The sequence below is a fragment of the Lampetra planeri genome, chromosome 45, assembly GCF_965212315.1.
Source record: "Lampetra planeri chromosome 45, kcLamPlan1.2.h2, whole genome shotgun sequence".
NCBI classification, from domain to species: Eukaryota; Metazoa; Chordata; class Hyperoartia; order Petromyzontiformes; family Petromyzontidae; genus Lampetra; species Lampetra planeri.
Genome location: NC_136151.1, coordinates 2,780,230 through 2,807,143, shown reverse-complemented (window position 1 = coordinate 2,807,143; position 26,914 = coordinate 2,780,230). Strand labels below are relative to the sequence as shown.

At 46.5% G+C, this 26,914-nt stretch overlaps 1 protein-coding gene across 5 annotated transcripts in view; it reads left to right on the top strand.

Annotated features, from left to right (window-relative positions):
* The first annotated feature begins 16,147 nt into the window (after positions 1-16,147).
* LOC144732999 (uncharacterized) overlaps positions 16,148-26,914 on the top strand; it is a 14,896-nt gene continuing 4,129 nt past the window's right edge. Inside the window, exons 1-3 of one of the 5 annotated variants that reach the window (XM_078614683.1) lie at positions 16,154-16,305; positions 17,442-17,483; positions 25,574-25,631. In XM_078614683.1, the coding sequence (XP_078470809.1) occupies positions 17,470-17,483; positions 25,574-25,631 (72 nt within the window). In that variant the 5' untranslated portion in view covers positions 16,154-16,305; positions 17,442-17,469. Of the gene's footprint in view, positions 16,306-17,355; positions 17,484-20,821; positions 25,632-26,914 lie in introns of those variants that run through there. The other 4 variants (XM_078614681.1, XM_078614680.1, XM_078614684.1 and 1 more) reach the window with 4 other exon arrangements.

Genomic DNA, 26,914 nt, shown 5'->3' with positions numbered 1-26,914 from the left:
TGTGAAGGAGGCTCGTGAAGGACGCTCTGGGCAGCTGGATGCAGTCGCCCTCGAGCAACAGCAGAGTGCAGAGGAGCACCAGCGAAACGTCACAGTACTCAAGTGGGAACTGTTGCGGGTTTACACTCCAACACACCGGTTAGTGCTGAAGTAGTAACTCATTGGCTACGATTTGTTTACGTGACAAACCCTAATTGGATGTGTCGGGTGGTGGTGTGTTCACGACACATTTATATTTACGTGATCTAACCAAAAAATCACTTTTTTTTCTTAATTATAATCAATCATCGTTAATTTACACCCCCCCCCCCCCCCCCCCCCATTTTGATATCTCGAATAGTCGCGCCTAACTACAAGGGAAAACGAAGTTTTTTTTTCATGAAATTCACGCGAAACGAGTCTGTGTAGAAAATGTCAGCTCGTTTGGCTTCGTAAATCCGAAGATATTAAACGTCGAAGATTCCAAAGACCATAAACCAACACACAGCAATTTCAATAAAAGTGTTTAGTAGTAATAATAAGAATAACAACAACAAAAGGCCCCCTTAGGTGCATCGTGGCCGTGAACTCCACGCCCGGGTGGGTCAGGGACGCGTGGAAACGGGGTGGATTGGACTCCACCGAGGGTGAATCGCCTCGTCCCCAGCTTTGTGCGCCTCCGATACAACACCATACACCACCACACTACGACGTTAAACAGAAACCCCATGTCGTTAGAACAGTTTTTGTGTGTGTGTTTAGTTGGTCGTCTATCCCCCGCACCTCCGATTCGCGTGGTTGGCTCCGTATGGTGTGAAATCAGTTTAACATACACACAAAACACTGTCCTTCACTCTTTGGGTCTTTCGGTAAATCCTCGTAGATAAAAAATAAATAAATAAACGTCTCCAAACTCTCCACCCTCTTTCTCCAGTCCCTCTCGTCTCATTCCCCCTCTCTAAATGTACAAAAATATATCACCGCGTCTTCCCCCCCTCCCGCATCTTCCAGGAGCACGCCGTGGCTAAGAGCGCCTGACAAACGTGAATATCCCCTGTCTAGGGTCCACTGTGACACCGAACGTGTAACCAAGACATGAGCCGCTTCATATTCATATTGCTCAGATGCACTGCCCCCTGTCCTACTCGGTCATGGTTGCAGGGTAAGCAGAGGTAGCCCAATAATCCTTGGACTTCGCTACGCCCAGCTACTCCAATTCGTGTTCACACTTGGGACTCCGGATAACTGTCACGAGATGAGTCGAGTTAGACTTGGAACCCTGGACTCTCACTGAGCGCTGTCCCCTGTTACCCCGATATCTCTGTTAGCGGAGTCACTGTCAGCCCGTGTCCCTGTTTATCTCTCTGTGTGACTCTGTTTGCCTGTCTCTCTGTGTCTCCTCCTGGCTCTGTGTGCCGCCCTGTGGCTCTGTGTACCACCCTGGGTCTCTTGAGTGTATCCCCGTGTGTCCCTATTTGTTTTTCTGTCTCACTCCGTCTTCACATCCCTGTCTCACAACGTCTCCGTGCCTCTGTCTCCCTGTCTCGCTCTCTGTCTCAGTCTCACTCGATCGCAACTCAGCAAGCGAATATAGAAAAAAAAACATTCTATGCTCGTGGCATAGAACTGAGCATGAAATATAAACTATTAAAACTAAACATTTTTTTTTTATTTTACTAGGTAATACCACACTGAGCTATGTAACTCCCATTCAGATGCGACCTGGCTATCAAATAATAGTTCAACGTTTATGATATTGTAGTGAGTCCAACTGAGTCGCAGACGTTGTCTTGGGAGCAACACGTTTTATTAAACTCTTAGCACAAAATACTCCAGGCTATAAACACAACACACTCTCACGCTACAGTGGAACTAGACACGGTTCCACTATCCCGGTCAGGACCACAAGTTGGGTCCCGGACCGCGTGGCTGAAGGCTTCTTAAAGCTTGACGTGGATCTCCTGCCTCTCCAATAGTAAGAACCCCGAGCCCCTTTCAGGGACCCCCTTATATCGGGCCGGGCTGGGGCTGGGGCTGGCTCCACCTCTCGCCCCTCCCACCTTCTCGATCTCTCTCGCCCTTGCCCGAAGGCTCTTGAGAGTTCTTCTTGGACCATGTGACCACCCATTGTTCCCCTCCCCCGGTGGCCCCCTCCAGTATCATCCGGTCACATGTCCCCAGGTCAGCCAGAGTATCATGCCCCCAACGTAACCCCGGGTGGCTTACACTCACTCGCTTTCTCAACGAGAGCCCGCACTGCACGCTGTGCGTGGTGCCACCGCGCTTAACCAGCGCTCACCCAAGCCCCCACTAGGGCTGGTACTACACCCCGTGTCCAGGGTGGACACACAACAGTAGACATCCCCGCCTTGGCCTCACAAGCCCGGCACCACACAGTGACATTCCCAGTCACTACAATATAATTATCACGTGGAAATTCATAGTAGCAGCCAAATACTTTAAACGCTCGTTTCTACAGACTCATAGAGACCCATATTCATCGACACCCATAAGAAAACTAAACCATTTTAGTTGTATCAAGTGTAAGGGGCCCACGGAGATACGTAGCTCTATTTCATAAGCGACCTGGCTAGCACAAATGACAGCTCAACGAAGTGGCTGATACCATTGCCATCATCGCGTGTAAATACACAGTAGCAGCCCATATATACTCGAGCGGGGTAGGGACGAATGCTATTTGAGGAGACAAGGAATTAGTCTCTGAAGCAGGGCGTCCAGGGGAAGGACAGGCACAGTACGTTGAACTTCTTTCGCACCGTACGTAGCCAACCGTGTTATAATTATCGGCGGTGCGGGGGGAATGGCAACAAACTAAACACAAGAGCAAGCAGTTCTAAATAAATTAGTTTCAATCTGTAGCTTGCTAAGTAGAGCAGAAGTGTTGGCATTGTTGAGGTGAGGGGAAGGTTAAACATGATCCGGGCAGAGGCATTTTGTTGCTGTTGTCGGAGAGGAGTGATGCCCTGTCCCTCTCCTCCGGTCAGTGAATGCTCACGAGGCGACAGGTCCTCTGCAAGGGTCAACAACAACAATAACAGCAACAATAACAAATAATGCTATTTGGAGACGACGACGAGTGAGTTGTAACTCCGCGTTACGTCCTCTCCTCCGGAGAAGTGGGGGAGCGACTCTTTGCTCCTCTCCAACAACGGGGGAGCGAGGTGGGGTTTGTGAAAGGGCGAAACTTAGTATTTCAAAGCGGTCTTCTTCAGAAGGGCAGTTTGCGTGCATATCTGCAACGGCGATCAGACACTCGCATGACCCTCCCCACCGCTGCTCAATTACTCAGCAACAAGTCCGCCCAAATTTAAATTAAGGGGTGGGGGGCGTGCCCGTTACTCTACTGTGCACTCGAGGCTCAGAGTCCAATCCCTGATCACCAATGCATTAACTTAAAGCAGTGGTTCTTAAACTTTTACTGCAGCCTTGCACCGATATGGTTCTCAATCGTAAAATCAGAAATGTATAATGTTAATCAATACATAGGGTTTGGTGAAACAAAGTAATTGTACTTACCTGCCCGTGGTTAATTTGTGTTTTTGATTATTGACCTTAAAAAAAAATCTGGCTATGTATTGCACCCTCAGAAAGGGCATCTCGTACCCCAGGGGGTGCGTGCACCCCAGGTTAAGAAGAACCACTGCCTTAAATAATATATTTTTTAAACGCACCTGGCACTCCGTAGCTATTAGCAGAGTGCACAATTATGCGTGTGATTAATCACAGATAAGCTCACACCCGACTACACGAATGTTGAATAGGTGACAGGGGGCCAAGTGAAGGTAGTGGGCAGATATGTGTTTGGAGAGAGAGGAGTGAGAGGGAGTGGTTGCTGTTGACGTACTCAATCGATGTATATTTTTTCTTTAACATATTATCTTGGTACATTTTATCTGTGTCCTTTACTTTGACCGCATAGTCTTGTCAGTTCAAGTTTCCGTATCATAAGGGGTGTGGTTCTTTCCACTGATATTTTTTTCTTCTGATCAGTTGCCAACAAAACAAAAACTTTGTCACCTGCGTAATTTTTTCCCCTGTTCTTAGTTTTGCGATTGTAAAGCCGCGTTGTGTTTTTTCTTTTTGCGCCTCACGTAAATTGGTCGCTGTCATAGAAGTTTTTTTTGTGGGTTAGATCGCGTAAATATAATTGTTGTGTCGTTCAACCCGCTACCACGCGACACAGCCAATTAGTAAAAGGTTTGTCACGTAAACAACACGTGGCCAATTAGTGACTAATTCACCACTAACCGATTGTCTGTTGGAGAGTAAACCCACAACCTTCAAGTAGCGTGACGTTTCTTCAGTAATTCCAACCAGCCTCATCAGGCGGATTGTAAATGTTGTCGTGTGTTGGCTCTCCAATACACCGGTGTGTTGAACTAGTAACTAATTGGCATGTTTTCTTTACGTGATAAACCTTACTAATTGGCTGTGTGGGGTGTTGGCGGGTTTAACGACGTATTTATATCCATGTAAACTAGCCCAAACATACTCTATTATGGATAATATTGATCGTGATAGCCTATTGCGTGTGAAACTGACGTACTCGTGAGTAGTTTAAACTTTTGCAGCAGCATTCTTTCGAGGTCGGTAATTGCTTCAATTCTGCCATGGGTCTTCTTCCAGTCGTGCCAAGCAGTAACTCAAATGGTAAACATTCTAAACTCTCTCTTGTGGCACCTCTCTGTATGAAAATATCAAGTAGTGTGAGGAAGCTATCCCACTCTCTGGGTTTTTTTTATGTTCCATTAAAACGTTCCATCAATCCATTGCATTTTGGATTATCTGTCGTCATCAGCAATCTCCGTGCTGGCAACAGTCGCCCTCCCTCCTTGGTGAGCTCAGACATAAATTGTGTTCCTCTGTCGCTCGGTACCTCCCTTGGTATGCCAGCTCGTGAGAACATTTACACAAGTGCCGCCGTAACTTTTATTATTTCAAGGGTTTTGAGTGGTACTGTCTCAGCATATCACGTGCCATCGTCTAGTCATGCCTTTTCAAAGAATTGCAGTCGATTTAAATTGTCCTTTGACCATTATCTACAAGGGAGCACAGGTACAGATGTACAGATGTATCTTTACCCCCTTGTAGATACAGGTACAGCTGCAGATGTACCTGTGCCCCCTTTTAAATACTGGTAATTAAATTTATTGCAACTCCTTTAAAAGGTACGCCTAGAATTGGCATTTGTCTCATGGCACCTGCAGTACCCTCCCCTTTCCTAATGTCTATTAACACGTCACAGGATTGGCAAAATCTGCGCACATCCCCAATTGTACCTGGCCAATAAAATTGAGATGATGCTTTGCTTAGCGTCCGCTTAATTTTCCAGACATCTTCCCATCAATGAATCACGTGCCAGCTGCAACACATACTTCCGCATGGTCTGAGACAGAATTAATTGCTTGAATTTTCCCCCATGCTCAATTGTTTGGTGACTGAAATAATCGATATAGCAATCCCTTCTCCACAATACATTTTTCCTTTGTGCACTTTTTGATCAATGGCAGATTTTTCTCCACAGATCTTCCAAACTTGGGCCCTGTTCTTGTGTCTCTTTCAATTTGGCTACCCCTATTCCTTGAATTGGTGTACATTTATTTTTTTAACACCTTTTCCAGTCTGATAATGTACGTGAACGTTGTAAACTGTTATTTCGATTCCATTCTGATGACGTACCCGGAATTGAAATAAAAACTGAAATAACAGGACCCTGCGGGGTGGCCTGGTAGGAATAATACTTAGTACCGGTACAGGGATATCGACCGGGTATAGAGGAGTTAAAGAAAAAAATACTGTATTCTAGTGTAACGTTAATTAAAAGTGTTTGTTTGACGCGCAGTTGACAGCCCCCCCCCCCCCAACACCCCCCAACACCACCCTCAACACCACCCCTCCCACCAGCCCTCACCACCCCCCCACCACCCCCCACCACCACCCAACCCCACCACCACCACCCCACCACCCCCCACCACCACCTTCTGCACTAGGCCTCGCGAAACCTCCCGCACTAGGCCTCGCGAAGCCTGCCGCACTAGGCCTCACGAAGCCTTCTCTGCAGTAGACTTAGCGAAGCCTTCTGCACTAGGCCTCGCGAAGCCTCTGCAGTAGGCCTCGCGAAGCCTTCCCTGCAGTAGGCCTCGCGAAGCCTTCTCTGCAGTAGGCCTCGCGATGCCTTCTCTGCAGTAGGCCTCGCGATGCCTTCTCTGCAGTAGGCCTCGCGAAGCCTGCCGCACTAGGCCTCGCGAAGCCTTCTCTGCAGTAGGCCTCGCGAAGCCTTCCCTGCAGTAGGCCTCGCGAAGCCTTCTCTGCAGTAGGCCTCGCGATGCCTTTTCCGCAGTAGGCCTCGCAAAGCCTGCCGCACTAGGCCTCGCGAAGCCTGCCACACTAGGCCTCGGGCCGTGCTTTTCGTGCGCAAATAAGGCGATTAAATGTATCTCGTCTCTGTGTTAATAAATGTATCTGTGTTAAAAAAACGTGCTGCGTTTCAGTAAAGTAAATTTGAAGCGAAGTTTTAAGTTTCGCCGTGAGGCGCCGGAAGCGACGGCCATCTTGTTTAGTTCACAGATCGCAGGGGGGGCGGGCGGCCATCTTGTCAGACAGACAGACAGACGGACGGACACATTAATCTATTGGTGGTCTGGTCCACTTCGTTCCTACCAGTAAAATAACTTTATAGATGTGGCACATTAGGAATGGACCACTCTTTTAATTATTTCCTTGTGCAGCAAGGGAGTAAAGTCTGGTTCTGTGAAAGTCATTATGTGCTGTGCAGTACATCAATGCACGTGTGTACAACAGCATGTGATGACAGAGTTGGGCCTGTAGGTTGCTGGCAGGGTAATTGAATAACCGCACTTGTACACCAGTTACATGGTTAATAGCGACTCGGTTCAATAATTGCTGTTTTTGACACACGAGCTGTTGCATGTCACAGGTAAAGGACCCAAAGATTATTTTTATCGTTATATAAATGTTCTAGACTTGTTCTAGACTTGTTCTAGACTTCAAGCTTGGCTTTGAATTGTTCGTTTGTGATATATTCAATTGGAGGGGTTTTAGCACTCTGCATTGTAAAGGATGACGCACTGTGATTACATTATGTAATTGTAATTATCTAACCCTAATACTGTTTAGCCTATAACCATGCCCATGCACCCAGAGTATGACTACTTGCAATGATATTGAGAATATAACACATGCATAGTTGTAAGTGGTACAATGGTGACACGTACAGTACGTATATTGTACACATACAGTACAGGTAATGGGTGTAAGATACCGATATAAGTCGATGGTATAGATAGACATACAGTTTAGGATTAAAGTAAGATGCGAATAGTGAAGTGCAAAGGTTATTGTCAAAGACAAAGATGGCTTATCAGTAGTAGAATTGGGTTTAAGAAAACTGTAATTGATTAACCGGACTTGCACACCAGTCACATGGTTAATGGCTACTCGGTTCAAGATTTGCTGTGTGTGACACACGTGCTGTTGCATCTTACAGATTAACCACAATAAATGTGTTTGCCCTCGATTTGGAGCACCTGCCCACGTCCTTAATTTCGAGTGTGCAGCATATATACTAAGGCTCCCACAAGGCCATGCGGGAGGAAATGTGGCACATTTTAGTTCCAGCTACCGTAGAGTGCAGCGGTCATGTATCTACTGTTCTCTGCGGAGAGTACAATGTCTTTAAAAACAATGGAGCTTCTATGCCTTTTTATATTAATGCTGAGCCGTTTGGCGGTTCCAAGATTCAGCAGGGAACCTGACACCCACCCTGCAACTTACAGATCTCCGATACTTGAGTGGTCACCGCATTGGCTTCCTCAAAATGCTGAGAAATTTCCCTTCAGTTGTATATCAATTGTTGTTTGCTCTGCTAATTTATTGCAAAACTTCTCCGGACATTCCTGTCTGAGAAATAGTTCAGACAGTTTACCTTCCGAGCAGGGGCGGTTTCTTCATTAGGGCGATTGGGCGACGCACCACCAATGTCATTCAACCACAGAGTCACACTAGCCGTCACTGTGCCTCTGGATATAGTCCAATCAGCGTCATGCTACGTTCTGTGGAGTACCGCCTCTTTTTGGGCGATTTCCCTCCAGCTGAGAATCGCCCCGAGTGGTCCCATAGACTTACATTCAAAGATGTTTTTTTTCGAACGGGGGCGCTGCAATGCATTCTCTATGGCTTCCGGGAGGGCTCGCCCTAACGTGCTTACGTCATCATACGTGCTTACGTCATCATACGAAAGCACGTTTCATCCAACAATATAATTTGTCGCCACCTAGTGGAATCTTTAATAAAAGAAACTTGAGTGGTTTGTTTTAATAGTGAGCATAGAAACAAACAAGATGTATTGTAAGAGTCACTTTATTTTTCATTAATATTAAAGAAGTGAAGTTGCCTTTACATGCTTAAGCTGTTAATTTATCCATTGATAGATAGATAGATCGTTTATTGTCATTGTCACCAGTACAACGAAATTTAAAATGCTCACCAGTCAGGGCATCATTCATAAATTTAAATTAAATAAAACAAGAAAATAAAAATAAAATTAAATGAAAGATAATCAATTTATACTATATATAAAAACAGCCCAAGTATACCAACATACCCACATAAGGTTACATTTTGTCATTGCACATCTCTATTTCACAGTCAATTGAAAATACTATTACTTAATAATTAATTAGCATTATTGAGTGTGGTGATCGCTGTAGGATAAAAGCTATGTTTGAATCTGTTTGTCCTTGTTTTGACTGATCTGAATCGTCTGCCTGATGGCAACAGCTCAAACAGTGAGTGTCCAGGGTGAGAAGAGTCCTTTATAATGTTCTGTGCTTTTTTGATGCAACGTGAACTGTGTAGTTCTTCCAGTGTGGGGAGATGGCAGCCGGCGATCTTTTGGGCTGTGTTGATGACCCTCTGGAGCGCTTTCCTCTGAGCCACTGTGCAGCTGGTGTACCATACACAGATGCAGTATGTGAGAATGCTCTCGATGGAGGCTCGGTAGAAGGACACCAGCAGTTTCTGTGTGATGTTATTATTCCTGAGGATTCTCAGGAAGTAAAGTCTCTGCTGGGCCTTTTTCAGAAGCTCAGTGCTGTTGGCGCTCCAGGTCAGGCCCTCCACAATGTGGACTCCCAGGAAGCAGAAGTCTGCCACCCTCTCCACACAGTCCCCGCTGATGATTAGTGGTGGAGTGTCCCTTTTCTTTCTCCTGTAGTCTATTATGAGCTCCTTGGTCTTTGCGGTGTTAAGGAGCAGGTTGTTGCCCCTGCAGTATGCTGTCAGCCGCTCCACCTCGTCCCTGTAGGCAGATTCATACCCCCCAGAGATGAGCCCCACCACTGTGGTGTCATCAGCAAACTTCACAATGGTGTTGCTATGGTGGACGGCGGCACAGTCATGTGTGTAGAGGGAGTAGAGCAGGGGGCTCAGTACACAGCCCTGGGGGGAGCCGGTACTGAGGCTCAGGGCTGTGGATGTATGACGGCCCACTCTGACCCTCTGTCTGCGGCCCGAGAGGAAACTATGTATCCACATGCAGGTGGAATGTGGAATCCCCAGGTCGCCCAGTTTTTCCACCAGTTTGTGTGGGAAGATGGTGTTGAACGCAGAATTGTAATCCACGAAGAGCATCCGCACATAGCTCCCCTGCTGCTCCAGGTGTGACAGTGCAGCATGTAGTGCTGTGGCCACGGCGTCCTCCGTGGATCGGTTCGCTCTGTAGGCAAACTGGTGGGGGTCAAGGTTTCGGGGCAAGCTTCCTATGATGTGACTCCGGACCAGTTTTTCAAAGCACTTCATCACAACTGGCGTGAGTGCTACTGGCCGGTAGTCGTTGTAGCTGGAAATGTGGGTTTTTTTGGGCAGGGGGACTATGGTGGAGGACTTTAGGCAGGGTGGTACAGTGGACTGTTCCAGAGACAGGTTGAAAATCCTTGTGAAGACTCCAGCCAGCTCGTCAGCACAGTCCCTCAGCACACGTCCCGGGACGCCATCAGGTCCCGCAGCCTTCCTCGGGTTGACGGCCCGCAGCGTGTGCCTCACCTCATGCTCCTCTACTGTGAGGTTTAAGCTGCTGTGGACCTTGAGGTTTGGTGATGCTGTCCCTTGTGGTGTCACCTCAAAGCGGGCAAAGAAGAGGTTCAACTCCTCTGCCAGAGCGGTGTCACCATCAGCAGCTCCGCGGTTGGCCCTGTAGTTGGTGAGGTGCTGGACTCCCTGCCACACCTGCCTGCTGTCGTTACTGTCCAGGCGTTCCTCAATCCTCCTCCTGTATTCTGCTTTGGCCTCGCGGATGCCTCTCTTCAGGTTAGCTCGGGCTGTGCTGTAGAGAGCTAAGGATAAGGTCCATGGGTGGACCTTATCCTTATCAATCATCCAGACATTTGCCCCCCCTGAGAGATTTTGCAGGAGCCGCCACTGCTTCCGAGTACACTCTTTCTCTGGAAATATCACCATTATAAATGTTGGTTAATATATAATCGTTTTTAGTGTCTTATAGCTTTGTGGCTTTTTTTTACGATGCCTACCGCTATATCGTAAAAATGAATTGTCCATGCACAGTTCCGGTGAGGTATAGACACTCAAGTGTAATTTTGGCAATGGGGCATTTTAGCATAGTTGCACACGTACATTCTTCTCCTATATACAGCTGGATGCAACCATGATGATCATCTCAGGGATGCTAAAGAGCAACACCGCTGCCGTCGCTTCCAGTCCTGGCAAACATCACTCCTCCTCTGCAGCTCTGCCACGATGATGCTGCGTGTGTGATGGAGTACCGCTAGGCCATCAGAAATCCACACCTCCCAATAAACAAGGACATCTCCATGCAGCCACCACTGCACAGGTGGCTCAAATACAGAAAACTTTTCTGGCAATATGCAAAGAACCCCCATGACGATGTCGACAAGGCCACCGAAACACGATGGAGGGAAGCCTGGGGCAAAATACCAATCTGCTGCAGACATCCATCGTCAGCGACCCCCCACAATCCTCCAACCAGGATATGACCTCCCGAGAGAGATCCTGGGTCCTCCTTGAATCGGATCCGGACACTCCAAGGAAGATGTGGGACACTTTCTCCGTGAATGGAAAATTAACGAGATGTCCAGTTTGTGAATGTGGAGGTGATGCGACATCTAAGACTGTGCAACATATCATGAACGACTGCCCCAATTGATCATTCAACGGGGATTTGAAACAAATCCACGCAGATACTGCTGAAGCAGGTGGAATGGATATCAAATCTTGACAACAATTTGTAATCCATTGGAATCTCCAAAAATGTCATACGATAAAAGAAAATTATGAATCAGAAACCGGTCCTCACTTGATCACTACGCCAGAGCAGCCTGTTAATTTCTCGTGACTGTAGCGCACTGTTTTTTCCTATGGAAACAGTCACAAATCCCGACTCTGTGGGTACTTTGACTCCATACGGTGAGTACATCAGTTCCAACAGGGTGTGCTCCAAAACACCAATTACTGTCGTCTCCCCGTCCAATTGCACTGCTCGAATAATTCACCTCTGCTGGCATTGCAGATTCATATCCTGCTTTCGTACGAGTCTCCCTTTTTTTGTTTGTTGTGTTTTGTAAGTATGTATTATTATTGTTGTTTTTAAGGTGCCAAAGGGTAGAGAAGCAATAGCAAGAGGCAGGGGCAAGACATTGTGTAGAGAAACGAATGGTTGACATAACCATATCCCGCCTCACTACTCTCACCTTGCACGGAAGGCTCATAGTAGAATTTTTACGCAGCCTCACTAAAAAAAATCTTCGGACACCAAAGGTCGAACTGTTACAGCCTCACGTCAGTATACACCACTCTACTATACACTACACTACATTACTATAGACTACACTACTATTCACTACACTATATACACTACATGATTAAAAACTACACTACTATACAACAATATCATCCGCCGTTCGCCACTAAGTGGTGGTGACGCCACCATAGCACTTGTGCCAGGCTCGGTGCATGTTAAGGCCACGGGAAGTGTCGAACGCCTGCTGGCAAGAGGTCACGGGGCAGACCCAGGTACCATGCGTCGACTGACTCAGATTACTGGCCGATGCACCACCTGTTCCCCCAACTGTGACAACTTGCTGTGTTTTATCCAACAGGAGCAACAATCGAACCTGGATCTTCTGTTTGCTCATGATTTTGGAAATATTTTTAGTGACCCCTGCTATGTATGGCAAGGTGAGGATTTTGATTGGGTCCTCAGATGATTATTTCCCAACAGTTGGGGTGATAGCTTTTCGGATTGTGTGGTCAGAATATCCATTTATCTTGAGAGCTTGGTGTACGTGTCCTAGTTCACTGGCTAGGTGATGACGGTCGGAAATACATCGAGCTCTATGGTGTAGAGTTTTGATGAGGGAATTCTTCCCTCAGCATCTGAGCAAACACAAGATCCAGGTTCGATTTAACACAGTACATAAAATTCGTGAACTGATCCCATCTGTGAAGGATGTGATCCCTGACATGCAATACCCTAGTGTCTACAAACTAAGCTGTGTCCGTGGCAACATGTCTCGGACCATGTTCGTGAACACAAGGCAGATCTGAAACACGGTAGGACCAATACCTCGGTTCTGGCTGATCATTGTTTTAATGCGTCGGCTCACTCAAAATTGATTTCTCTAAGACGAAGGTACTTTGCAAGCCCACTGGCTCTCAACAAAGATGCGTTCATGAAGCCATCCATATATATAGACACAGACACAATTTCAACCAAGAATATGGGTACAAACGGAGCAATCATTGGAAGGACATTATTAACCAGTTTAAGTCGTAACTGGTGTCGCAAGAACTTTCGTCGGGCCTATAGCTGAGACAGTACGACTTCTCTCTCGCAAAGATTAGGACAAAAAAGTTGACCCGTTGAAGTTTGTTGTACATTTGTTTATAAGATAGGAAAACAAATGGTGGTATCTCCTAGATACCAGACGGGGAGTGTTCTGCCTCACGGCAGGTATGGGGGTGTTGATTATACAGGAACTTCCTGATATGGTGTTGAGTTTGGTCACGTGACCAGGAAGTGACGATTTAAGATTCTCTAAGCCATGAGGCAGGGTGTCAGCCATTACAGAGAGTACAAAATGGAGGCACAAATAGCGCCTCAGTGAAGACAGGTGCATCTGTTCATTGTGGGACTTTAAGAAGCATTGTCTGTAATCTTTGCTTTTTTCGGTAAAGTCACGTAGGTAGAAAAATAATAAAATAAAACAAAAATTTTTTTATCTCACAGGCAGTCGTCCTCAGGCAGAAAAAAATATCCAGCAGTGGAACGGCTGAACCAGCGAGAGAGCTGTTACAACAAGAGGTTATTTACGTGGCGATGGGCAAGCAGGCGGGGTCTGAGTTGGAAAGGAATTCCATCCCCGGATGCAAGCACGTCAGTTGTGTTAATGGGGGAGATTAGGGAGAGAGAGATTAGGGAGAAAGATTAGCATTGGGCTTGCACGATATTGTTTGCCCCTGTAGTTGTTACAGTCTATGCAGTCCCCCTTCTTATACACTTCTTAAATAGGGGGACTACTAGGGTATCCTGCAGAACCCGTCCAGTGGTCCAGACTTATTACGACGTCATGAAGGGCAGTCTGCGCACAAACTCCACCCTCCCTTGGGAGATAATTTCTGCCAGGTGCTTTTCCTGGTCTCAGACTCTGGATCGCCTTCTCCCTCACCAAAAACCTCACAGAAATGCTCAGCAATCCTGCAAACCTATTCTTGGGGGTCGGAGATTGGATCACCTTTCTTTCCTCTCATGATGGCGATAGGTGTGGCGCTACAAGTTACTTTTTTGATGGAGTTAAAGAGTATGCACAACACCACAATACACAACGATACACTACACTATTATACACTACACTATTATACACTACACTACTATACACCACACTACTATACACTACGCTACTACAGTGAGGGAAAAAAGTATTTGATCCCCTGCTGATTTTGTACGTTTGCCCACTGACAAAAAAATGATCAGTCTATAATTTTAATGGTAGGTTTATTTGAACAGTGAGAGACAGAATAACAACAAAAAAATCCAGAAAAACGCATGTCAAAAATGTTATAAATTGATTTGCATTTTAATGAGGGAAATAAGTATTTGACCCCCTCTCAATCAGAAAGATTTCTTGCCAAAAATTACAACCAGCATCATCAGGCATCGACAGCATCCCATGTCGGAGAATGAGGAGGAAGGATACTCTGCTCGGAGGTTCGGAGAGCCGTGCGGTGCTGCAAGGATCAGTGGTGGTCGCGGGTTGCTGAGGAGATGGAATCTGCTTCACTCGCCAGCGATCACAAATAACTCTTTAATTCAATTATAAAAGTAACTTGCAGTGCAACACCTATGACCATCCTTAGAGGAAACAAGGGTGATCTGATCTCCATCTCCCAGGAACAGGTTTGCTGAGCATTCTTGTGAGGTCTTAGGGGGGCGAAATCCCTCAACCTCGAAAATATCATGGGGCAAAGTGGGGATGACCCTGCTGAGGTTTCACTGCCTCAAATATTGGAAGTAGTCACCTACTGTGAGTGGCTGACTGAGGTGCCATTTGTTGAGGAAGTACAGAAGGCAATCCAGAGTCTTAGACCAGGATAAGTGCCGGGCAGAGATGAACTCGCAAGCAACATGCTGAGGGAAGGTGACTTTTGTGTGCAGACTGCTCTATATGACATCATAACAACAGTCTGGACCATTGGATGGGTTGCATAGGATTAGACGGATGTGCTGGTGATCCCCCTCTTTAAGACGGGGGACCGCACAGATTGTAACAACTACAGGGGCATCTCCCTCCTCAGTGTACCGGGAAAGGTCCTGGCAAGGATTATTCAACTTTGCCTTGCCAAGGAGAGGCTTGGCGAGCCCCAATGTGGTTTCAGGCCAGGGGGATCCTGCACAGGTGTCATAGCAGAGGTTTAGGGAATTCCAACAGAGCCTCCATCTCTGATGTATTGACCTGGTCAATGCCTATGATACCATCAATAGGCCTGTGCGCTGCGTTTTTCTTCGTGATTTCGTAGTCCGTGATGCTCTGCTCACAATCATGAAGTACCTTCATGATGGTGGGCAGGCCCGGGTAAGACTATGTGGCCGGCAGTCATAGCCATTCCCTGTTAACTTTGGGGTGTGACAGGGATGTCCTCTGGCATCTACATAATGTAACATTTGTTTGACCACATTGTTCAAGAAACCTTCCATGGCTGTACCGGAGAAATCTCCATATGGTACAGATACAATGGGAAGCTGATCGATGCCTGGGTGTGGTTGATGGATGGCTCCGGATTGATAAACCATGTTTTATATGCTGATGCTCTGGTGATTGCTGCTCACTCATAAAATGAGTTGGAGGCGCTGCTAATGAACCTGGAGCGTGGTACTAAGAGGTGGGGACTTAGCATCATGCCCTCCAAAATGAAGCACCTCCCTGGGTATTTTATGCCACCAAACACCCCCCTCCCTCAACTCCTCATTGGTGATGTGGTAATTATGGAGAGAGTGGAGAGGTTTCCATACCTGGTCAGTGTGCTCATGACCTGCTTTGGTTTGACAGCAGAGCTCTCACTCCGAATCAGTCGAGCGGCATTATATTTTCATTAGCTGCGTAATGCTGTGTTGAAGTTACCTGGTCTGTTGCTCTACACTAAGCTTCGCATCTTCTCGGCCATAGTCATGACTTACCTTTACTATGCTTCCGAAACATGGACCCCCCTAATGGAACATCTTTCTCGGTTAGAAACATTTAGCTTGACTTGCCAACGATCCATCCTGGATTTAACCAGGTTGGATTGTGTGAGAAGCTCACAAATCCTTGAAAAATCTGGACACAATCCCATCGATGAGCTCTTTCAGCAGGCAAGGCTGCGTTGGCTGGGTGATGTAGCCCGCATGCCCAGCCAACGCTGTTGCTTAGGTGAGGAGTTGGTTTATCTCCGGCTGGCTGATTTGCATAATTAAAAAGCGAAGGTGCAAAGTGCATAGATTAGAGCCAGTGAGACGAGAGAGAGAGGTATAGGAGGTGGGGGAGAGAAAGGGGAAGGAGGAGAGAAAGAATGAAGAGTGAGAGAGAGAGGGGAGAGAGGGGGGGGGAGGTCTAAAGTGCAGATATTAGTGCCAGTAAGACAGACAAGGAAGAGAGGACAGACGGAGGAGACAGGAGAGAATGAGGGAGACCGAGTGATGGCATTTTAGTAGAATCCACCTGCCCCTTAATAGGAGCTCGCAAACTGTTCTGGCATCTAAAGACTGCGACGCAACAGGTACCCGAGTGAGAGTGTGTGTTAGTGTGTGTGACTCTCTGCCCAGAATAATTTATGATGGTGGGCAGGTGCGGGGGATCTGCGTGACCGGGAGTCAGAGCTATTTCCTATTGACGTTGGGGTACGACAGGGATGTCCTCTGGCTCCTACATTATTTAACATTTTATTTTACCGCGTAGTTCCAGATGCTTTCCATAGCTTATACCAGAAGCATTTCCATCTGGTACAGATACCGTAGGAGGCTGATCGATGCCCAGGTGCAGTCCTGGGACAGCTCCCTATTGGTCAACCATGTCATGTATTTTGATGATCTGGAGGCCCTGCTGTTGAATCTGGAGTGTGCTACTGAGAGGTGCAGCCTTACCATCAGCCCCACCAAAAACGAAGCACCTGCCTCGGTATTTTGTGTCAATAAACACTCCACCCGCTCCACTCGCCAAGATGGAGAAATGTTAACTACCACGTTTGGAAAACAAGAGGTCGTGGGTTCGATCCTGATCCTGATGCCTGAATACGTGGAGTTTGTATGTTATCCCTGTGGTCATGTGTATTTTTCTCCGGGTCGTCCGGTTTTTCCCTCCACATTTAGAAACATGCGTTTATAGAGTGTTTGGCTGCTATACATGTACATATAATAAGCCACTTCGTTGAGCTATCATTTGTGGCCAGGTCACTTCTGAAAAGGAGATACATAGCTCAGTGGGCCTTACCTGGGAAAATACAACGTAGTTTAGATTACCCATAAAGAAGGCTGTCCTGGCGTTGGCCGATCAATTTCAAATACAATGCATATAATATCAGAGCATATTTGTATGTATGTTTTGCCACAAGTATGGGTGGTTAATGCAGACTTGATGATGCCTTGCAATAGGTTTCTATTTGGCGTTTGAACATCTTTACACCTTCTGTTTAATTGCCAGAAAGGTTAAAGCCTTTTCTTATGTTTTCATCGTTTAGTATTAATTTCTGAGATTGATGGGACAGTTCTGAAGAGAGTGGCGAGGTTTCCATACTTGGGCAGTGTGCTTATGATCCGCTCCGATTCAACAGATCTCACTCCGAATCGGTCGAGCGGCCTTACTTTATCATCAGATGTGTAATGCTGTGTGGAAGCCACCTGGCCTGTCACTCCACAGGAAGCTTCCGGTTGTCAAGGTCACAGACATGCCCTTCCTTCGGTAAGCTTGTAAAATGCGGAGCCCTGTAAAGGGTGAAGATCTGCGTCGGTTAGAAACATTTAGGCTGGACTGCCTGCGATCCATCCTGGGTTTAACCTCCAGGCTGGATTGTGAAGAGCTCACAAATCCTCGAAAGACCTGGATACTACCATCTGTGAGCTCCTCCGACAGGCAAGGCTGCGTTGGCTGGGTCATGTAGCCAGCATGCCGAGCCACCGCATGCCCAATCAGTTTCTGTTTGGCCGAATAGAAGGGGCTAAATGTGCGTGGCACGGGCTAGAGAAGAGATGGACTGATGTGGTACAGAAGGATGTAGAGCAGAGTGGACTTGCGAATCACTGGTACCAGCAGTGTTAAGTTCGGCCTCTTTGGAGGAGGCTAGTGAAGGTCGCTACTGGGCAGTTGGAAGCAGTCGCCCTCCAACAACAACGGAGGACAGAGGAGCGATGCTGATGCACACCAAGTTGGCACAGTTGGTGCATCTGTCAGTCATCTCAGACAGTCAACCCATGGCACCTGCTGGGTCTGATCTACTTTTAACAAGCCTTCGACACTTCACGTGGCCTTGGAGTGTGTGGTTAAGATTATTTAGATTAGTTTGCTGCTATAAATTTGCACATGATAAGCCACATCGTTGAGTTATTTTTTGTGGCCAGGTCGCTTCTGAAAAATAAGTTAATGCCTCAGTGGGCTTTACCTGGTAGGATGGGGATGGATTCGTTGTATGTGTCGGTGTTTGGGTGATTTGTTTACCTTTCTTGTACTTTGAACTACTGTAGTGTTTGTGTGTTGTGTGTGTTGTTGTAACGTTTTATATCCCGTGATAAGAACGTTACATCTGTGAAAAAAACTGCTTTGTAACTTATCAGATTCCTCTTGCAGTATAAATAATTCCGATTCTGATTCTGGGGGAGCGGTCGTGCAGTGGGTAGTGACGCGCTGTACTCCATACTACAACCCCAGATCCGAGTTCGATTCCCGCTCACGGCCACCACCACCATCGGTGACTATCATCTGAACCGGTCCTGGGCCTCCCCCAGGTCGACTTAGCCTCAAATGAGAACCTGGTGCGGTGTGTAAAGTGCTGTTAGTGAGTAGCAGCGCCTATGAAAGCCGGTGCTGTGGCACACGAGGGGTGCGTGGTCAAAAACGCGCACCGGCCACTGCACCAGGTACTATTTTTTTGGCTGAGCGGACCTAAGGGAGGCCCAGGTCCGATTCAGATAATCGCTATCACTGGTGGTAGTGGCCATGAGTGGGAATCGAACTCGGGTCACCGGGTTCGTAGCGAAGCGCACGAACCGCTTACACTACCGCTTAAGCATACATACACACATATGCAACAAATGTATCCGAAAAAAGCCGTATGCCAGAGCCCAGGGGGACAGGTGTATATGACATATCGTGGTGAAACCCCATCTGGTTAATATTTAACTCAGGATTACAGCTGTAAATGGACCCGGCACAAATACCACTCTAACTCTGCCCTACCCCAAACACTAACCCAAGCCCTAACCCTACCCTATCCTTACCCGCACCTCCGATTAGCACGGTTGGCTACGTACGGTGTGAAATTAGTTCAACGTACATACGTGCATGCCCCTATTCTACTACTTTTCTATCCCTAACCTACCTCTATCATATCCATACTCGACTCCTACCCTACCCCTAGCCTTACCCCTTCCATACCTATACCCCTATGCTACCCCTACCCCAACTTTACCCCTACCCTATCCATAATCTAACCCTTACCCTACCCCTACCACTAAATCAAGCACAACGGTTGTTTGGCGCAGTGGTAACATTTGTGGCCTTTGAACACCGGCTGCCCGGGCTCGAATCCCACTCTTTTGAGCACTACGTGATTGTGATATATTAACTACCTTGCTTGGTATACAGAAAGTGGTGGGTTCGATCCCGACCCTGACACCTGCTGTATAGTTGTAGTTTGAGGTGTCTCTCTCTCCCCATGGTCGTGTAGATTTGTGTCCAGGTCCTCCGGCTGCTATAGATGCCCACATGATATGCTAATTCTTTGAGCAGCTATCAGGTCGCTTCTGAAAAATAGTTACATAGCTCAGTGAGGCCGTACCTGGTGAAATAAAAAAAAGTTAAAATCAGAATCGTTATTTATCCTGGAGGAAGAAATCCGATGAGCTATGAAACTCTTGATTTCCACAGACGTCCTATCGGGACAGGGGGTAGTTACACCAACAAACGCGATACAAAGAACGACATAAGAAGAGCAAGATGAGCGATAGGTATCGAGAAGCAAGAAAATAACTAAATCAAGACAAATACAGGAAACTCTCGATTATCCACGTCCGGTTTATCCGATTTCCGGACTAACCACGCACCTTAGATTTCGACGTAAATTAATAACTCGTGGATATTCCCTTCAGCCTAAATTAATAAGGTAAAAACATTGTTATACGTTGTTATTCTTGGAAATGTATATTAGAAGTCACATGGTGCTTAAAGCGAACAAATGTGTTGCTACAGCTAATCCGATATCCACAGGATCGCCTCCACAGTACAGTAGTTGCAATATCTTTACAACAGTGGGGCGGAGTTTGATGGATGTTGATTGGCGTGGCTCTGCTTCTATCATCCACTCAGTGGGCCGAGTCTTCTGCAGGGCGGGAGTCAAGAAAGTGTTATTATCACTGACCGGTCGATTGTCAGTTTTTGTTTTAAGAGATCCGCGATATTTGAATTATCCGCGGCCATCCTCCCCGTCATTTGCGCGGATAATTGAGGGTCTACTGTACATTTTCTTTAAGACCGAAACGGAAAGCCTTATTCACCATTCTGGATAATCACCCTGATGAAGCTGCTGGTTGATATTGTTGTTCTTCTTATCTAATCTAGGATTTGATATTGCGCTTTTGTCAGAGCACTTTACAAGAATAAAAAATTGTATATTTTTCGATTTAAAGCTTTCGTGACTGCAGGAATTCATCTTCTTGGTTCTTTCGGTAAAGTCACGTAGAAGGGAAGTAATAAAATAATAAAAATAAAACATAATAAAATAATTCTCACGACGTTTCGGCCACAACGCAAGCAGCCGTCCTCAGATGAAGACCAGGTCTGTCGGGGAGACAGACCTGGTCTTCACCTGAGAATTATTGTATTGTTTAATTTTTATTATTTTATTACTTCCCTTCTACGTGACTTTACCGAAAGAACCAAGAAGATGAATTGTATATTTGTTATTGGCTGATGGGGGAAACGGATGTGATTTTATTGTTGGGGAGGGGAAGTTTTGACAAGGAAGGGTGATGATAGGGAGAGGGAGAGAGAGGGATGAGGTGAGGAGGGGAGAATGGGGAGGATGGTAAGGAAGGGTGGTGATAGGGAAAGGGAGGGCTAGCGTGGTTAGAAAGGCAAAGAATGGTTAAGGTTTTAAGGACGAGAATATGCTATTGAGATGAGATATAAGGGAGGAACTAAAACCGATGAGTGAAGTTGCCTGTTTGACGTGGAGTGGGAGTTTATTCCATGGAGGGGAGCCAGGAGGGCAAAGAAGCGGAAACGTGACTGAGCATCGGGAGGGGGGTGGGGAGCGTAGTGTTCTTGTAATCACCAGTGAAACGTCACAATTATTGAAATGTGTAAAATGTTGGTGTGAGTTTAACTCTCCAACACACAACAACCAATGTAGTGCCGAACTAGTAAACTAGTTAGCACCACGTTTTGTTTACGTGACAAACCTTTATCGATTGGCTGTGTCGGGTGGTGGTTGTGGCGGCGTTTAACGACACATTTACACAGGGTGCTTTAAAAAAATGTGAACACTTCCGAGAATTTGCAACAATACCACGAGAAATGTGCCTCGGGGCTCTGGCGACCACCTTGAGAATATTCCAGGCATGTGTTGACAATGATGGCGAACAAGTGGAGACTTTGACTTTTTGAAGCTATTAACATACATTTGTTATCATGTTACAGTATATTATCAGTTCTTTTTCCATTAAAAACGATAGTCCCATGTAACTGTTAAGATGTTCTTAACAGTTATAAGAAAATATTCGTTTACGAAATCTAATTAAAAAAAGCATTTCGTATGGATATTGATCTCTAAAGCCCTACTACGCATTTAACCAAATAAATAAACTATTGATAAAATATTGAAGTACAAATTGCACGAGTAAATGCCTTCCTGCAAATTCGCCGTACCCCAAGTGCAAGCTTGCGGCACGGCAGCAAAAGAACAACAGCAGCACCAGACCACACCAAGACAAACAACGCACAACAATCCCTCGATGGAATGCATTGCACTTTGAACTTTAACGATCGACGACACAGGGGTTGAGGTTCAAGATACCAAATAGCTGCTGTATCGCGCACTGATCCTCTGTTCCGGGGATTAAAATAGTTTCAGGAATATTTACGATGTTTAGGGAGGTAACGAGGTTGTTCCAAAACGTTGTTACTGTCATTGACTTTTTAACGTGATCTAACCCCCCCCCCCCCCCAAAAAAAAGCTTTATTATGAATTATAATATTGGTCGCTAAACCTTACTTATAACTGACTTTGTCACCTATTCCAATTCTTGTTCTAGGGATAGTCAAAGGGCAATTACAGTGAGGGAAAAAAGTATTTGATCCCCTGCTGATTTTGTACGTTTGCCCACTGACAAAGAAATGATCAGTCTATAATTTTAATGGTAGGTTTATTTGAACAGTGAGAGACAGAATAACAACAAATCCAGAAAAACGCATGTCAAAAATGTTATAAATTGATTAGCATTTTAATGAGGGAAATAAGTATTTGACCCGTCTGCAAAACATGACTTAGTACTTGGTGGCAAAACCCTTGTTAGCAATCACAGAGGTCAGACGTTTCTTGTAGTTGGCCACCAGGTTTGCACACATCTCAGGAGGGATTTTGTCCCACTCCTCTTTGCAGATCTTCTCCAAGTCATTAAGGTTTCGAGGCTGACGTTTGGCAACTCGAACCTTCAGCTCCCTCCACATATTTTCTATGGGATTAAGGTCTGGAGACTGGCTAGGCCACTCCAGGACCTTAATGTGCTTCTTCTTGAGCCACTCCTTTGTTGCCCTGGCCGTGTGTTTTGGGTCATTGTCATGCTGGAATACCCATCCACGACCCATTTTCAATGCCCTGGCTGAGGGAAGGAGGTTCTCACCCAAGATTTGACGGTACATTGCCCCGTCCATCGCCCCTTTGATGCGGTGAAGTTGTCCTGTCCCCTTAGCAGAAAAACACCCCCAAAGCATAATGTTTCCACCTCCATGTTTGACGGTGGGGATGGTGTTCTTGGGGTCATAGGCAGCATTCCTCCTCCTCCAAACACGGCGAGTTGAGTTGATACCAAAGAGCTCCATTTTGGTCTCATCTGACCACAACACTTTCACCCAGTTGTCCTCTGAATCATTCAGATGTTCATTGGCAAACTTCAGACGGGCATGTATATGTGCTTTCTTGAGCAGGACCTTGCGGGCACTGCAGGATTTCAGTCCTTCACGGCGTAGCGTGTTACAAACTGTTTTCTTGGTGACTATGGTCCCAGCTGCCTTGAGATCATTGACAAGATCCTCCCGTGTAGTTTTGGGTTGATTTATCACTGTTCTCATGATCATTGCAACTCCACGAGGTGAGATCTTGCATGGAGCCCCAGGCCGAGGGAGATTGACAGTTCTTTTGTGTTTCTTCCATTTGCGAATAATCGCACCAACTGTTGTCACCTTCTCACCAAGCTGCTTGGCGATGGTCTTGTAGCCCATTCCAGTCTTGTGTAGGTCTACAATCTTGTCCCCGACATCCTTGGAGAGCTCTTTTGTCTTGGCCATGGTGGAGAGTTTGGAATCTGATTGATTTATTGCTTCTGTGAACAGGTGTCTTTTATACAGGTGTAGGACTCTTACTCCAGATGTCTTTCCATTCCGTTTATTCACACTTAGAGTTCACCTCCTCATCGTCACCGCTCCGTGTCTCTCCGTTCGCTCCGTTCCACCGTCCGTCCTTAACGACACTCCCTGCTCCGTTCGCTCGCTCCGCGATTCCGCTCCGCTCTCTCTCCGTCTCTCCCAAGGTCCGTATACTCCGCTGCTACCCTACAGATGCATGGCTACCACTGTCACCGCACACCGTGTTCTCTATCTACTGCTACCCTACTCTGTCCTCTCTATCATTGTTACCGTACTCTCTGCTCTCTCTATCACTGTTACCGTACTCTCTGCTCTTCTATCACCGTTACCATACTCTCTGCTCCAGAGGTGTGGACTCGAGTCATGTGACTTGGACTCGAGTCAGACTCGAGTCATGAATTTGATGACTTGCGACTCGACTTGGACTTGCATAACAATGACTTTGTCCCACCTCTGCTCTGCTCTATCTATCACTGTTCCCCTTATCGTATCTCCCTACTTACTCCTGCTCCTCTCTTCCCCGGGCACCATCACTCCAGCTCCCCGTCGCTCCAGCTCCCACCAAGACTCCGACCAAGACTCCCGTCTCTCTGTTACGCTGTCCCTTTTATCCCCGCACCAATTAGTCCCTATATTAATTATCTCACCCCCCGCTTTACCCCTCGCCCCCCAGGCCCCCAGCCTCACGTGGCCTTGTTATTCCCGCCTGGGCAACGCCAGTCATTAAGCACTCACCCTCTTAACCAATCACCGGCCTGTATCCCCGGTTACCCTTAACACCTGTTATGCCACTTAACGGCATCTCCCTCATGCCTCAGCAACAACAACATCGTCCTCAAATACCCCCCCACTGTACACTGCTCTCTTGCATAGCAACAGCGCAAGAGAACGCGTGGCGCGCCATATTCCAAGTCCTACACAGGTAACAAGCTGAGATTAGGAGCACTCCTTTTAAGAGTGTGCTCCTAATCTCAGCTCGTTACCTGTATAAAAGACACCTGGGAGCCAGATATCTTTCTGATTGCGAGGGGGTCAAATACTTATTTCCCTCATTAAAATGCAAATCAATTTATAACATTTTTGACATGCGTTTTTTCTGGATTTTGTTGTTGTTATTCTGTCTCTCACTGTTCAAATAAACCTACCATTAAAATCATAGACTGATCATTTATTTGTCAGTGGGCGAACGTACAAAATCAGCAGGGGATCAAATACTTATTTCCCTCACTGTAGATGTAAGTCTTCGGTTTGACAATGGGGTTAATGAATTAGCTAAGTATATAGCGCAGATTTGCCGAGAAGGATTTTATGGATTAACAGGAACCAATGTAGAATTCTTGTTCCATCAAGTGATATGAGATTGGATTTTAAGTAAAGGTCACATTAGTGGGTCCTGTATGGCACATCCAGTGAACATCGAAGATCATAATGATCAAAGTGGGTTTAGTCTGCTTAGTAATTCATTCGTAGCTGATTGGTAAGCAGTGTCACAGTAGTCAATCAGTGGGAGAATGACAGCTTCCACAATTTGCAGGTGCAATCGAATGGGAAAACTGTACAGTATTTGTTTCTGTATAAAAACCCTATTTTTTTTTAGATGTGACAACATTGGGAAGCCATGTAAGATTTTATTCAGTAAACCCAAGTATTTGAAGCACTCCGTTTGTTCAATGATGTGGTGTATGATATCTGTAATAGGGGAGAGGCAATGAAACCGGATTTTGGTTTGAAGGAGCACGATCTTGGAGTTTATTTTTGGGATTCAATTGCCCCCGTTAATTCAGGAGCAATGGTCGTGATGACAATTTACATTGCATTAAGTAGAAATCGTGTGGGAGATTTTGTTTGACTTCGTATAGAGATTTGCCCGAGACGAGCATAACAATGCCAAAACTCTGTACCTTTTGAGAATGGCCTGATAGGTAACTCTCAAACCAGTTTATTGTACCGTATGAACGTTTCATTTGACCGTGGGTAGAATATCATGGTTAACAATATCAAAGGCTTTTGACAGGTCTAGGAATATTGCATAGCAGTAGCGGACTTTATCTGGTTCTGATGATGATGTTGATGATGATATAGATTATGTTGATGATGATGTTTATGATGTTAATGATGATAGTGATATTGATGATGATGTTGATGATGATGTTAATGATGATAGTGATGATAATGATGTTGTTCATCACCACCAGAGCTCTGACAATGGTGAAGATGAAGATGATGGTGGTGGTGGTTATGATCAACACATTGGTAATGATGTGACAGGATAAATGCATATGTGGGTGGGTGGATGGGTGGGTGAGTGAGTGGGTGAGTGAGTGAGTGAGTGCGTGGGTGACACGGACTGGAGAAAAGATGGTCTAACGCTATACAGGAGGGTGTGGAGCTGAGTGGACTTCCAAATGACTGGTACCAGCGGTGTCAAGATCACTCTCTATAGAGGAAGCTTGTGAAGGACACTATTGGGCAGTTGTAGACAGGCGCCCTCCAGCAACAACGGAGGGCAGAGGAGTGACGCTCACAACAACGAGCGGAGCACCGGGAAGCTAAAACGCAGAAAGTTGGCACAGGTGGTGCATCAGCCAGTCATCTCAACTAACTCAATACCGTGACCTGCCAGCGAGTCTATTAAACTTCACGTTGTCTCAAATTGCACATATCTGGGCACAAGCACTCTCGTGACGGAACCTCCACTTAGTGGCAAATTATTTTTTTTGTTGTTGGTTGAGTAAGTGGGTGTGTGGGTGAGTGAGTGGGTGGTTGGGTCAGTCGGTGGGTAGGTGAGTGGGTGGGTGGGTAAGTGAGTCAGTGGGTTAGTGGGTGGGTAAGCGAGTGAGTGGGTGAGTGAGTGAATGGGTGTGTGAGTGGGTGGGTCAGTGGATGGTTGGGTGAGTATGTGGATGAGTGGGTGTGTGAGTGGGTGGGTGAGTGAATGGGTGAGTATGTGAGTAGGTGAGTGAGTGGGTGAGTGAGTAGGTGAGTAAGTGGGTGAAATAATTGGTGAGTGAGTCAGTGAGTGCGTGCGTGCGTGGGTGGGTGTATGGGTAGGTGTATGAGTGAGTGGGTGGTGGAGTGGGTGAGATAATGGGTATGTGTGCAACTGCATAGGTGGGAAAGTTGCGTGATTGAGTGGGTGGGTGAGTCAGTGATTGAGTGGGTGAGTGGGTGATTAAATGGGTGAGTTTGTGAGTGGGTGATTTGGTGGGTGAGACAGTGACTGAGTGGGTGAGTGAGTGAATGGGTGAGTGGATAAGTGGGTTAGTGATTGAGTGGGTGGGTGTGTGAGTGAGTGGGTGAGCATGTGAGTGGGTGGGTGAGTTAGTGATTGAGTGGGTGAGTGTGTGAGTGAGTGGGTGATTGAGTGGGTGAGCATGTGAGTGGGTGGGTGAGCATGTGAGTGGGTGGGTGAGTTAGTGATTGTGTGGGTGAGTGAGTGGGTGAGTGAGTGAGTGAGTGAGTGGGTGGGTGAGTGGGTGAGTGAGTGGGTGAGTGGGTGAGTGAGTGGGTGAGTGGGTGAGTGAGTGGGTGGGTGG